Raw genomic sequence first — 15,709 nt, forward strand, 5'->3', positions numbered from 1 at the left:
CAGGAAACAATTGTTGACCACCAGTCACATGGCAATGTCATGGCATCATCGATCTGTATGTACTTTATAACCTCCGCAAATATATTTTATATTTCTTAATAACCTTTCTATTTTATGCATAGCTTTAACTCAGTGTCGGGAATATTCGGAAATGACGTCATCAGTGAACATACTCAGAACGCGAGAACAGCGTAGTATCTCCCAATTTGGTGGTCTCTCCTAAAAAAAGTTATTTTGACAGTTATCACCGTTGGACGTCACCACCTCACGCTACTTGATTTTCGTACTGACCACCGATGCCATAGAAAAACCGCATAGTTCAGTGGTGTTTTAGGCCCTTAGCAGAAATCGAGAACCTTTTTTGTACTTTTATATATTACCCCCACATCATATAGGATAAAAATCAAAAATTTCATACATTCTTTAATATCACAAGACAAGTTTTCAACTGCGTTCTTTATTACAGGCATATGGTACCACATTGAAGTGGATGGAAGACCTGCGACGTGATGTGTATCAGAAACAACACTATTGTGATAAAATATGCTGCACATTTTTACTCCAGTGTTTATAAGGAAACGACTTCGTAAAACAACCAATATAATGGTGAAAGGGATATTCAGCGGTACCTATGCCAGTCAAAAAAGTTTGGTAAGTCGAGAGTCTATTATATGTTTTCGCGTTCTAACAGTTTGGAAGAATAATATAAAAAGTAGTTTGCAAATTTACTTATTTCTAGTTTGGATTGTGTATATTACACACTGAGCAAGCACAAAAATACAGTGCTTTGCTAACAACAACTATATACGATCTCTGTACTTAACGAATGTATTCCTGGCTTGTCTGCACTATGTCCATTATCATTAAAAGCATTACCAGATGGTATTATTATTGACACTCCAATGCAGGTTCAGCGCACTCACTTCTCAGTTTGGTCAGACAGTTCAGGAGGCTTTGTATTCGAGAAATAACGAACTAATGATCTTTGATGTTGAAAAAAATATTGAGGTGTTTCTGTGGAGAAAAAAGAGTTTAACTCCTGCTAATGGATATAGTTTATAAGTATAAGGTTTTAAACATGTAAATTAAGGGCATTGAAAACATATGTCTCTATTTCCTCATATAGTGGGGTCAAGCATGCAAGAACATTTATAACCGTCCCCCTTATATAAAGCACTGATAACCTCACACGCGCGTCCCAGTATTAACAAACGATCCGTATATAAATTTGCTGAGATTAAGCATACGTTCGCTGGTTTACGTACACATGTACGGGGCTTACATTGTTGTTAAACGAGCATACTAACCTGGTATTGTTGAAACTGATTCCTAAGAATCGGGAGAGCATTCCGTGTTGCCTGATGATATGGGTAATCAACTAATCTGACTTGAGTCGAGCTAAATGAGGCGTATGTGTGTGAGTAGGAATGACTCATGGTGACGATCTCGCATTTCATTAATTGATTGTCAGCATCATTACCAGAATATAGTCAATAAGACCTGGCAATACCAATCTCCAGGTCTGTATTGCATGGCCAGATGGCATCGGCCGAGTTATCAGTCGTACTGGCGAAGTTAACATTTGCTTTCTTAGTCCAGTGTCGGTACCTTGAGGGGATAGCGTTGTAATATTTTTGTTTATTTATTTGATTGGTGTTTCAGGCCGTATTCAAGAATATTTCACTTATACGACGGTCGCCAGCATTATGGTAGGAGGAAACCGGGCAGAAACCCGAAGGAAACACACGACCATCCACACGTTGCCGAGAGACCTTCTCATGTACGGCTGGTGAGGAAACCAGCATGACCTAGACGAACTCACAGTGACCATTGGTGCGATTCTCGTGGGCCATTAAGCTGCGCTAACGCGCTAACCAACTGAGCCACGGAGCACATTTCGTTCATCTTGAACTGAATTTTTGCTGTTTTAGGCCTGTTTAGGGCTATACAGTTTTTCGGCATTTTTGTTTAAACTATTCACAACAGTGAATTAAAGTAAGTAGTACTTGGCTTTGCGATACACGGTATAATTCATATTTCGGGCTGTTAGGTAAATTTTGGACAGTCAAAATTTTGGCCTTTTTGGTCCTATTTCTGATTTTTTTTAAAAAACTGTTCTTCGTATATTGAATTTAACCCTGGTCACCAGGATGATTTACAGAACAAGTTCGCGTTGTGTTCGTTTTAGACAAAATAATGGCGGTTTCAATCTTGTTTTGTACCTTGGCGGCTTTTTGGGTGACATTTTCGACCGTTTTTTTTTCTGTTGAGACGTAGCTATCATCCTGACAGCTTAAACCGATTGGTGACACACTTTTACGATATTTCTAGAATGCTTGTTCATGCAGGGATTGTGGTCGCTGTGAGTTCAAGTCCAGCTCATTCTGGCTTCCTCTCCGGTCGTACGTGGGAGGTCTTGCAGCAACCTGCGGATGGCCGTGGGTTTCCCCGGGCAGTTCCTCCCACCATAATGATGGCCGCCGTCGTATAAGTGAAATATTCTTGAGTTCGGCGTAAAACACCAATCAAATAAATAAATAAATCATGCAGGGATTTACAGGCTGAATATTTTAACGACATAACAAACGCTGATCAGTCGCATTTTAAGCCGGTGGCAAACGATAGAAATCCACGTGAGTATATATAAAGGCATAGTAACTCTCGGCAGTCACCCACATTGCCTTGCATTGAATGTGCACGTGAGTCTTGAGAAACCTTATACTTTACAGTGGCTCAAGCATAGTTTTAAGTAGAGATCTTAGAACGAATAAAACTGAATAACGTTTCTTCTGAATTAACTCTCCTTGAAATCATTACAATGCCAATTTGCCATCTGTGACAAATTTCACTTCACACCCTAGTGTGTTCTGTCTTTGCGACCAGTATAATTATACACAAAGCGAGAAGAGGTACGACTTCTTGCAGCATCAACTGCTGCATGGTTAGAACACAAACTTCAACGAACCACCAATATCCCGGGCCCCGTAAATACCGCCAAAGACGCACAGTGCCGAACAGAATAAGAGAGAAGCTGGGCTCTACTCAAAACTGTCACGGGTTAAGTGCATGATCTGTAGCTTCCATGGTAACATATGTATTTAACGTGGATCGACATGGTATAATTACACAATCACCTTCGCCTATAGAGTAGCTTATATAGTGGAACAGGAATTTGGAGTTTTGTGTACATTTCGAGCATTTGGCCAAGATCGAGAACACTTCTTTCGGTAGTGTGTTTTTCTGATTTCAAGGAGAATACCACGAATGGAGGGTATTATGGTATACATCTGCAACTGTTTCCATGCATGTGCAGTTTTAATTTTTTTTTTTATGGATTGTTGACGATGTGTCCCGATTCACATTTGTTCATTTCCGCGGTTGCCATGGTGACCAGATTACTATATTTCCATTCTATCTACTATACAGATATGTATGAGCTTCGTTTCCGGGCACATCGCATGAAGGGTTTTACTTCTTGGTGGATGCAAAAATACAGACGGGATAATGCATCACGACACACATTTGTTCATTTTCGCGGTTGCCATGGTATCCAGATCTTTATTTTGCCGATGTATATTACATAAACGGATATGACTTCGTGTTTGGGCTTCAACTCTCGTTGTTTTCCGTGTGCGGTTTGAATTTTTGGTCGATACATAGGTGACGATGTGTCATGACTTGTAATGATAACCAAATTACCATTTTCCCTTATGTGTACTACGGATATGACTTGCTACAACTTAAAGTGTTTTCCCTGAACGGTTTAAATTTTTGGTAGATACCTAGATCAAGAGGTACATTGTTACCTGTTGTACATTAAGTTGTTGAGAAAAAGCTTAACTACATTCTTGGAAAATGTACATACAAAATGGCAGTTTCGTTAATGTGATTACTACATTGCTGCCAGTAAAGCCAGCTATATACAACCACGTTACGGGCAAGAATCCGAACCAGCCAAAGATTCTAAATAATCTATCAACATTCTCCAACGAAAGTTTGATTTATTACAGAAACACTGCTAAAACGCGTTTCGGAATAATGACTGTGATTAGTACCAAGCCTGTAGGCTTACGTGTAGGCCTATATGCAGGTTATAGGATTGGGTTACTCTCGCCAGACAGCTTGGTCTGTCATGTATCACAAACATCCGACATAACAACTGGCCATTCGTCAGCGGATAGTTGAGAGAGAGCTTCTGTGTATATAGTGCCCGTCCTTGTAATATAAAATGTGGCAAATATATAAGCTCAGAACTGCATGGGCTGAGGCATGGGGGAGTGAGCATCATGAGGAACAGCAAAATGGAATTGCGTGTGCAGTCAAACATACTTGTATATGTACGAACACTGAAGAAACTACTTTGTTACTATTAACAAAGTTTTTAACAAAGCACATTGTTCTATGTTGTCAACAAAGTATTTTGTTCTTTGATGTCAACGAAGTACTTTGTTCTAAGTTGTCTACAAAGTACTTTGTTAAATTAATTTTAAGAAAGTTGCTTTGTTAAATTCATTTGGCAAAGTAATGTGTTAATTTAAGAAACTAACATGGAAACTTTTAACAAACTCGTTTATCAGATTAATAAACTGCTTTGTAACAATTATTCAAAGATATCTGTTAATTCAACAAAACTGTTTGTTACTACAGCAAAGAAATGTACTAAATTCAGCATAGTAACTTGTTAGCTACTCTCTTTAATTTAACTACCTAGAACTGAACAATTAACATAATTTGTAAATGAATCATACCAATTTGTCGACTGGATTTGTTCACTGTCACACATAAAGGTCATTAGCTTTAACATTCTCAACCATAGGCAGTAATGCGCCGGTCCCTAACCACTCTGTTCTTTAACCAGTCCTGCATAACTTCACAGGCAGTACCATACTGCCCCATAACCAGTTGCCCAAATAACCAGTAACACAAGGCTCTGTTACCAGTGACACACTACCCTGTGACCAGTAACACATTGCCATGTAAGCAGTGTCATGCACAGCTGTGTAACCAGTAGAATCCTGCTCCGTAGCTAGGAACGGACTGCATGCTGCTCTTTAACAAGCAATACAACCAATGGACAACTCCGTCTGTTAAACCACTGGTCTGAAATTAACGAAATACATTGAAATCATAATAACAGACTGCAGATAATGAAATACACATGGTGTTCTAAAGAAGCACACGTTATTACAGTTAGTAATGTGAAATAATAAAAAAAAAGATCACAGATACATACATCCATTTCCCTTGGTTTATTTATTTGACTAATATCTCTTCGCCAATTGTCCAATAAATGAGCATTAACTGAATAGCATATAACCAATCAGAGAAAAACTATTATCTGTTGAGCTCGTAATGTAATGTTTTCAAAGATTACATAAAAGAATAAGTTAGGCTAAACACCTTTTTTTACACGTTTTAAGACAGCGTCAGCCCAACATTTAGTATTTAAAAGCCCTACCTTGATTACTTCAGTGTTGAGTCAGAATTCCTGTGGAATTTCTTTTTCATGTAAGAAACGACTTATCTATCCAATTATCAACTTACTGCAAGAAAGGCTGCGCTATCACATTTTGTACCTCCTATTTAATCTGAAAGATTTTCACTCTTATCCTTGGCTACAGCTGTTCAAAGGAACATGTAGAGCACTCCTACACGTTTGTCACGTTAAATACAAAATCGAATTTGTCCAAAACTTCACGAATTGGTGGCACAACACTGATCAGTCCAAATAGTATGGAGTTGACGAAAGCATTGGGTTAGAAGCCTTTGTGAAGCGAAAGGGTGACTGTGAACCTGGACCTTTCCCGTATATTTCCCTATCAGTTGGCATGACTGGCAAATAAGACTGATTTTATTGATTCATTTGTGTACTCCATATTTTATCAGGAAATGATGAATACTACTTGCGCTGTAGACTTTCCACCACCAAATAATGGTGCTTACGATTGTATATGAATAAAAAAGTTTTTTTAACTGACGTAATGAAACAATGTTGACAAAAATTGAAGAGTTTTTTATTTAGATAAAAGCCTCAGTTCAATTTGTTTAATCTGCCATTTTGCTTTATTTCATGAAGAAGGGATTCTTTAATTACATTAGTTTAACAATTCTAGAATTACAGAATTCCCATTTGAATACTTGATTTAGTTTTCTGATGAATTTTCAGCCTCAATACTAAAATTTACAATTCCCATTTATATCATATCTTAACTGCAGCAAGCTTTAACTTAACAAGAGTAGTTTGTTAACAGATGGTAGGGAGTTGGGAGAAAGCAGCTGGTCTACAAATTGGTTCAGGTTTCGTAATACCCATGCAATATACGGCATATTGGCAAGCAAAATGGCTTACTTTCACCCCCATTCCTCTAATTAACCGAACAACGACCGAACACAGTGTAAAGTATAATGCTGTGCTGTATGATATAGATATGTGTATAATGGAACACATGGACAAATTCCTTTCTCACCAAAAGAAGCTGGAAAAACTGCACGTTTCAATGCTGCAAGACACATTTTGGACTTTCAAAGCCCCCTTAAGATAAATGTTAGAAAGAAAACAGTAAAAAAGAGTAATTGAAGAGAGATGTAAAGTTTTATTCCAATTACCTCAGTGATACATGCTGAATCAATGACAAGAGAAATGGTCTAAAACATGGAGCGCTATGTGTAACCCTCACTGGAAGTCCTGAAGTGGCGAATACATGTAGTTCCTATAGACAAGGACGTAAAGATCTTGTAAGATGAGCACGATGTATCCGTCACATTAAAATCACCTCTTCGGACTGTGATACAGGACGATTGAACATCTGGTGTAAGTATTATCTGGCTTGTCAGATGAAGTCGAAGACGATTTACCGACACCAAGTGTCTTCCACACGCGCTTCCAAATCTCGATCCAATCTTCGGTGGTGTATAATTACCTCCCTTGCCAGATCTATTGGTGGGAATGAATTCTAAACACCAGACCAGTTTTACTGACTTATTTGTTAACCTTCACATACAGAGTTAATCCTCATGCACAGTACTACAATTTGATAAAAAGGAAAGTAAAATTAAATTGCTTTTCACAATTTCAGCTTTTGAATAAAAAGTAGGTTTTGAAAATAAAATGCTACAAAAACACATGAAGACTGGTCGACTGTATGAATTCACATTTCCGTCACAATTCCATGTCTCTCACCACGGTTGTGCAATCAAGATACCACGTTCTTTCAAAGGTAAATGAGTGGTTGATAAACAAGAGTACCAAATGGCAATCTATGTCACTAAATATACCTGCAACAAACGATATTTTTACATGTATAGAGGTATCCTTTTGGTCACAACTTCAACCAATCAACCTTGCATGACGCTTCCACTGCCGCTAACAGATCCTAATACCATATCTATTTCTTCACTTGGGGTAAAAAGTACAATGACACCCATGAGTAACTGGAAAGTATCGGAACATAATGCTCATCTACTATCGAGACCTACTTGTAAAATATACATGTCACATAAGCATATCATTTGTTCTCTTTTTTTTTTTTTTTTTTTTCTTGGTCACCATTTGGTTGTATATTTTTATGCAAAAAAAGCAACGTTATGTTTTAAGCACCAAAATGAATCTTGATTCAGTTCATTCATAGAGCACACTGAAGACCAGTGGAACAGTAACTCAGCAAAGACAGCAGTATACGAGTATCACAGTGAACCAGATCTTTGACCATAGTAGAAACAATGCCCCAGAACATGCAAGGTCCCTGAAGCAGGGGGTACAACGTCATTTATAACAATACAAGTACACGTTCACTATGTTATCAGTGTATTCCCATACAGTGTGGACAAGCCTATAAAATTAAAATCCATTTTTCTAGAGTCCAGCCTGTACAAGCATGGAATTCAACTTTGAAACCACAATCAGGTAGGCCATCTTAAAAACATGTGTATAGAACAGGTGATTGGTCCATAGTTAAACACAAAAACCTTCTGGTCTTGAATTAAGAAACGAAAATGGCAACAAACTGTCTGCCCATGGGCAGGATTTTAAACGTTTAATATCACTAAAATATTGGTAAATCGTCACTGAGATACAGTTGAACTAAAGCACACAACATTAACATATTAATCTATCACCTGCATGGTCCTGAAGCAGGAAGCCTCTCTGCGGGTTTCAGCAATGCTTAAACTTAACAAAATTGTATGTTCACATATGTAATACAAGAATTTACAAATACAAATTTAATCAAGTCTACCGGTACATCTAACAGAAACAAGGCAGAACAAATAAGTCACTCTGATTTTGTCATAATTTAACCAAGAAAAGATTTTTATCAGATACAAAAATACGTTAACAGGCAGAAAAAAAAAAACAAGAAGGAAGCAGCTTAACTATTACAGAGACAGGTTTGTGTAGCCAAGACAAACTGTGTAATATTCTGGATAAACATACTTTTTTGCTAGAAGATGGTTAAAAAAATGTAAATAACTTGCATATTACAGAAGTCTGGCTGCAACCTAAGCAAACAGTTGAACTGCTAGAAAAATGATGTAGAGTTTATTTTGCCAGACCTAAAACAGACACAGATGAAGCCTAAGGAGAAGTCCAAATGTTGCCAAACCAAGTATAGCAAGCTAGTCAGTCTGGGCAGAAAGTTCTTTTAGCAATGTGCAAATTCTTTGTTGCAAAACAGCAATCCTTCTTGGTCTCCCGCGTGTCAGCCTACACGTCACAGAAAGCAATCAGCCTGTCACAAGGTGCACCAATTTGTCATGACCTCGAAAAATAATACGTATACTTTTTTGAGTAGTACTTTAGTTTGGCCCATCAAAGCAGCAAATTTAATCTTTCCAATCCTTCTTGATTTCCAATGTCCATTCCCACTTGAGATAATTGTGGTTATCATCATCCGTAAACTGGCTGTCAACTTTGTACTGTCCCCTGGCAATGAATCCCGAAGGGGCCTCGTCTGGAGGTGTCGTGTAGCTTTGAATCTCCTTCCTGGGGGGATAGCTTCCTACCATGAAGTTGCTCTTGTCAACTACAAAGAGATCATGCAGGTTAGATTTTGACTGTACATTTATTTATAGCCGGTTTGTATTATATTTCTGATACATGTCAACAATTAGGTTAGTTTTGACTGGGCTTCAATGCTGCTTTACACATTATTTTGGTCATATCCCAACCTGCTGTATTCTTGTGACACAATATTTATAGTATAGTCTCACTAGAATGCCATGTCAAAGACACCAGTCACGAAGCCTCACTCAGTCACACACAGACACTGGGGTGACCAGTACTGAGCCTTTTCCTCTCATGCCTAAGATAACCAATGGTCAGTAACTGAAGATCTATAAGAATGAATGCCCGATCCCCCCTCACCTCCCCCCCTAATATCATCTCTACGAGATGGGGAATACTTAATTCTCTGCCAAATACTAGTATTTGGTTCTCCTATTTGCGACTCATACCTTTTCCACTGCTCCTTTGGCTTAATTTGTAGTATTTCTACACTAAAATTGTTCATTTAGACAAAACATGTAAATTTGCCACAAGGTTGTATAAGTCTTCTACAATGATGTACCGATATGTGCTGGACTTTATAATGTTGTCTGTTGGTAGGCCATGGGGTAGCTTTGAACTGTAGTCACAGTGCTTGTGTTTATTCATTCATTTATTTGAATGGCGTTCTATACCATACTGATGATTTATTTATGCATGTTCGAAAATTGCATTATCAACGAAGACAGGAAGAAAAAAACAGCGTGTTTGAATCTCATTTATATCCTTTTTAAATTTAAATTCCATAAAATTTTAAACACAAAGTACACTGAAACATCCTTCATATAAACTGAGTTTCTAAATAATGCTTAAAAAAAAAAAGGTCTTACCTTTGATATGCTTCAAGCCTTTTTTGTACAAATTCTGAGTGTATTTCAGCCCTGTAACAATATCTCTTTGGACATAAAAGTAGATCTTCACCCTGTATGTTGTGCCTTCTTTTATTACAAGATGGGTTTTCTTGATCTCCTCTAAATCCTCTGACAAAATGAAACAGAAGCACTTCAATTTAATGGAAAACATTTTTGAACTCTTTGTGTGCAAGCACATGTATTTATAATTTAACAGAAATATATATCTTTTCTTACCCTTTTCTGGTTAAAATACTATTTCACCTATAAAACTTTTGTCCATTTGTGCATTTTTGAAGGGAAATAAAGCAAGCTCATAAAAAATAGTTTTGGTGTTGAAATTGAAAAATTTCCAACAGGATATCATTCTACCGTTCAATCAAATCTCAGAACATGTTTTTAAGATCAACAGGGTCTAGTTTCACAAAGCAGCATACACAACATTTTGCACATCACTATTATTGTACCACTGTCCTATATGTGCGATAAACTGGGCCCTGAACTCTAAGAATCACATAAAATGAGTAACTTACTACTTTAGTCATGCATGAAACAGAATGTCAGCTAATCACTTGTAATACAACTTACTTAATAAATCCACTTCCACATCTGGCCTTCCCTCAACGACTAAGGCAAGTTTTACAGGGACAGCATTCAGTCTATCAGGGTCTGAAACATATTCATTGCAACATTTAATTCTCTCATCCACTTATTCATGAACAATCATGGCATAATGCACGGACGGTTAAATCTTACTATCTTTGCATCTAATATTGCAGTGTTCTGAATTTGATTTATTTGATTGGTATTATATATGGTTCTATAGAATATTTCACTTCTACGTTGGCGGCCGGCATTATAGTGGGAGGTGTTCCCAATTCGAACAGTAATTATTCATGTGAAATATACGATACCAAAGAGTTGGTAAATTTTGATGCGATAGTGGGGAATATGGAGTCGTATATCCACCTTTCACATTTTCAAAATGTAAAGACATGTGCTCACCACATCTCTCCTGTACAGTTTCACTGTAGGAGTGCAGTGGGTTTCCCCCGGGCTCTGCCCCATTTCATTTAGTCATAATGCTGGCCGCTGTCATACAAGCGATATACTCTTGAGAACAGTGTTATCTTCATCAATTCAATTTTATTTGACTATGTTTTAACACCAAATAAAGAATACTTTCTTCATACAATTACGATGACAGTTTAACAGATTTACGGGTGAACGAAACTGGGCAGAGCAAGGCTATAACAACGCTATGTGGCTCAGACTGGCATCCAGCCCACAAGATGTGCCAGTTATTGGGAGGTATGATCATTAAATGGTCTTACCATTTCCCTAAACTACAATTTGAGGAGATGCAAGGTTCATAATTTCTCAGAGTGGTCTGCCTCATAAATTGAATCATTTGAAGAGCCATACTTCTTCTGAATTTTTCGCTTATACAATAGCGCTCTGTTTTATGGGTGGGCGACACCAGAAAACCTGGAGTAATTCGCCGAACGTATACATATGGATGCACACCATATTGGTGGAAGAGAAGTGCTGTTCACTGAAGGCTAGAACAGTTAAACACTTACTGTCTGTAAGTCCTCATAAAAAATGAGAGTAGGTGAATACAAATTTCCTGTCCAAGGCCATGTCTGAACTCGTCCCTTTTATCTCTTAGTGATTGACAGACTTGTACTTTTAACTACTGGACCATGGCTTATTCCCTCTGGTTCACATAAAAACATCAGAAGAGAACACAAGAGTACTTAATGACTCAAAGGAAAGTGTAACATTTTGACTGCCAAGATAAGGCACACAAACTTACAGAGTTCCAAGCCAGGCTCTCCACCTTGTAATAATTCCCTTTTGTACTTTTCCAGGCTTTCGTCTTCTTTATCCTGTTTTAACATTTCATCTAGAGCCTTTTTCTCAGGGACTTTGTAGTTAGGGTTGTCTTCATCTTCATCCTGAACCTCTTGTAACTGTGGTTCTGTTTGCTCTGCGGGCTCGGCTGGTTGAGCCATTTTCCTGAAAAGGGAGAGAACTCTTCTCACAAACAACAGTGACACCTCAAAGCAGCAGATGTGCCATTTGTATACAGTAACTGTTTAAATTTTTGCACACAGCAAAACCAGATTTTATCTCATAAGCAGTAGTGCAATTTTTTTTAACAATCTGGTTGGTATGAAAATAAAACCATGGTTTCAAAATTTCTATTTCCTTATTCCATGTGTGAAATATAGACATACTGCAGCTGAACTGCATGGCCTTATGCTGTGCTTTCTGTTCTTTTATATGAGAAAACATGTATGTTATTATATGACCCTTTGCATATCATAATTGCCTGCAGATTATTTAAAGTCTTGGATTTTCACTGATCTTGTGTTGTTGCTTTCTTCTAATACTTTTCGATATCTAGGACAGATTACACATCCCATTTATGGCAAGAGAAAAAAAATTTTAAATTAACACTACTGAGTTTTTGCAACTGAAAGTTAAAATTTTGTAAAATTTTACTTGATACATGTACAACTGTACATCTTAAAAGTTACTTAATGGGTCTAAGAATGCTTTGAGAATGGACTTCCTGTTCAAGCATTTAATATCAAGACACACTAAAGCAAAGGTTTTAGGCTATATCTCTTAAAACACATCTTTATATAACTACAACATGTAATTCACAGAATAAAATATCCTCTGACTATCCAGTTTCCTTGCCTCAGATAGGCACAGATTTAACTTGAAAACACCAGAGTTCCTGAGACTAGTATATTAAAAATGCACTCTATCACAGTTTGTAAGAAGCACATGATATTAAGAGTTGGGGAAAAACACTCCCCACATATACACAGGCACGTTTCAATGTGATATGTGGTCTGGCTTAAAACAGAATTAGTTGAAGCAAACTATCATTCTTAGATAGATGTTTCATCAAAGTCAATGTTTGTAAGTAGTTTTAGAGAGTGGAAACTATTTATTAGTGGGGAGGCTCAGAACGTATATTTTTTAATCCTTTAATATTTTTTAAGAACTATTATCATTCTTAGATAGATGTTACATCAAGGACAACGTTTGTAAGTAGTTTTAGAGAGTGGAAACTATTAGTGGGGAGGCTCATAAGGTATATTTTTTAATCCCATCAGGTAGGGCTGGTATGAAGCAAGGTCTTGAACCATTGTTATAGTAAAAATTGATTTGGCATAGATATATGTATTACCGTTGTTTTCTTTTACTATAAATATGTTAATAAAGGCTATTTTCCAAAATATAGCAACAGAGGTCAGGATTCAGATCTTTAAAATGTTCAGTCCCTATAATTACTTTCAATTTTTCAGCACATTTTTCTATAACGAATACATAAATCATAATTTTGTGGATGTAAATGTCAGAAAGAATAGTGGAGTGTCTACTTCAAGCAAATGGTAGAATAAATAGACAACTTTACAAACCATGTCCTTTGGGAAAAGACCTTCCACATCCACCATTATTTTTTTTAGAAAGAGCACACTGTGTATCTTTGATATATGACATTTCCTATATGTGGATATAGCCTGTTCACTAGTCGTTTCCCCAACCCCATAAAATCAGAAGTTACTATTTGCATGTTCGAAACAACAAGCAATGACACTCATGAAAGGTAGCCTAATGACAGTTACAAAAGTTATTGGCTCAGTTCACTTCACGTAGACATGCTATCTGTGTGGTGGAGACTGATTTAAGCTGTGATCAATAGTCTTCTTGCTGAAAGCGTTTAAAGAACACCACTATTTTTTTTTGTCGGAAATAAATGTTAATTCCATTGCTTTGACATAGAGTTAGATGGGATCTGAACAGATATGTAATCTGTTAACTAATTAATTTCTGCTGCAATATCAATGATTTCCCAACGCCGTTGTGCACTTAGACAAAGGAAAGCGACACCCGTTTCCTGATTTGTGCAGAAAACAAAGGGGCATAATCAAAATAGAAAAATCCATCCAAGGACCATGCATAATTCACCAAAAATATAATAATCTCCATTACACTTATTCTGTAAGACAGATCGGAAACTAGAGACCACATAATCTCCCTAGGAACAAATGGTGTGGGTAAAGAAAACGGTCTACCCAACGTTACTGCATACAAAAATGCCTGTTTCTGAATGGCTGTCAGCAATCTTGTATCTGTTGGATATGTATAATTTTCAGCTTTCCAGATAGTCTGAGTATTTCTGCTGAACTTTCCCAATGTTCTTTTGTACAACTTGGCCTTGCTGATCACTAGCGAAGTGGCAAAAGTGACCTGTTCCCCAGTGCTATATTGGGTGGCCATTTTGTTTAAGACACAAAAGGGGGGTCAAGTGACCCCAACTACCGAACCGTCTTACAGAACAGCAGTAAAATGAAGTCAAACTGCAGTAAGGGGCAAAGAAGACAAGATGGGTTAAGATAGCTCTTCTGAATGTCAAATTTCATTCTATTTTCACATATCCTTATTGCTATAAAAAATTTATCTTAATTAGCCTGTCACATGAAATTCCGTATCTTTATGCAAAGGCTCTTGACTTTCAATTTGGGATTATCCGGAAGTGCCATAAGCATTTGACAGTGTACAGTGACAACTACGACAACAAAACCTGAACCCTGCCATTAATTTTTTTTTTTTTTTTCACTTTAAAAAGTCATAACATGCAGCTTTTGTTAACGAAAATCTTTTTTAGTTTGTAAGCCTCCTTCATTAAAGCTGCTGCTTTGTGCTGACCAAAAAATAGACTGGATTCTGCTCTGTTCATAATCTAGTGTTTACATGCACATCACGCGCATCTGCACAACTATTATCTCGATGAGCCATAGGCCTAGCCCTTATCTGAGTATTTCCGCGTACCACAGCAGCATTCACACTGCGATGCATAGTATCGTTCATGAAAGTAGTGCCTAAATGCCAGGGTAATTACGCCACTTAGCGACATGAAAAGTAAGGGGTGACTCCACGAACAAATCTCCTGAATATACTGGCTCTAAACAAAATAAATCCGGAAGTAATCCTGTGTCTGTCTACCTAGGCCGACACTACCGTGTCCCCCTCCCGACAGCGTAACAAATCAGGGGCGTGTGCTCTCGCCGGCTACTACAATAACTTCTGTTTACATGCACCCAAAACCACGTAACTCTACAATAACCACGAATAAAGCATGACGTGCACATAACTGAAACACGAAACGACTGCAGTATAACTATACTTACGACCAAAAACGAGTTAAATAGACTTAAAAAGTCGTTTGGAAATCCTCTCCAGGCTAAAATGGCGAGTGACTAACACTTACTTCCGGCTTCGCGCACACAAAGAAATAGGGCGCGAGATAAGCACGCCACTTTTGTCAAGATGAGTGGAACAGGAAATGTTTCTTTGAAAACAAAGAATTTTATTTGGAATCTTTAGGTACAATGGTTCAGTATTACGTATATTCGGAGAATGAAAGTGATAATCAAACTGCCCACATAAAGTAGTCTGCTTTCATGTGCGCATATCCACGAAGTCACGCACCACCCTCTGTCTTACCTCTGCTTACTTGGTAACTATCTGCAGACGGGACCCATACGTTACTATACCGTTAGGACGTATGAATTTCAATATAGCATTAAATACGTAAAGCGGAATGCAAGTATAACACTTTTTTGACAATAGAACAGTGTTATATTATTTGTCAGAGAAAGCAGATTAAACCTAATAATGATTAAACAAATAAATAAATGAAATAAAGATCTGAAAGATGCAAGCATGTATTTGCTTGCAAACGAACTAATATTGTAATAGCTGAATAGTGTTTTTACAATTGACATTAGCT

At 37.4% G+C, this 15,709-nt stretch overlaps 1 protein-coding gene across 1 annotated transcript; it reads right to left on the minus strand.

Moving 5' to 3' along the window:
- Positions 1 to 6,578: 6,578 nt before the first annotated feature.
- On the minus strand, positions 6,579 to 15,196 carry LOC135466742 (rho GDP-dissociation inhibitor 1-like). Its single transcript, XM_064744405.1, has 5 exons — positions 15,108 to 15,196; positions 11,711 to 11,913; positions 10,480 to 10,560; positions 9,871 to 10,020; positions 6,579 to 9,020 (listed from the first exon to the last, which is right to left on the minus strand). The coding sequence occupies exons 2-5, from the start codon at positions 11,907 to 11,909 to the stop codon at positions 8,821 to 8,823; spliced, it is 630 nt and encodes a 209-aa protein (XP_064600475.1). The 5' UTR covers positions 11,910 to 11,913; positions 15,108 to 15,196; the 3' UTR covers positions 6,579 to 8,820.
- Positions 15,197 to 15,709: the final 513 nt, after the last annotated feature.

The sequence above is a fragment of the Liolophura sinensis genome, chromosome 1, assembly GCF_032854445.1.
Source record: "Liolophura sinensis isolate JHLJ2023 chromosome 1, CUHK_Ljap_v2, whole genome shotgun sequence".
In the NCBI taxonomy this organism is placed as follows: domain Eukaryota; kingdom Metazoa; phylum Mollusca; class Polyplacophora; order Chitonida; family Chitonidae; genus Liolophura; species Liolophura sinensis.

Excerpts from the sequence above, each read along its gene's own strand:
- LOC135466742 (XM_064744405.1), bottom strand. The coding sequence starts at position 11,909 with ATGGCTCAACCAGCCGAGCCCGCAGAGCAAACAGAACCACAGTTACAA. Across the intron at positions 10,021-10,479 it reads TGTGGAAGTGGATTTATTAA|AGGATTTAGAGGAGATCAAG; the intron begins GTAAGTTGTATT and ends TCATTTTGTCAG. Across the intron at positions 9,021-9,870 it reads AGGCTTGAAGCATATCAAAG|TTGACAAGAGCAACTTCATG; the intron begins GTAAGACCTTTT and ends ATCTCTTTGTAG.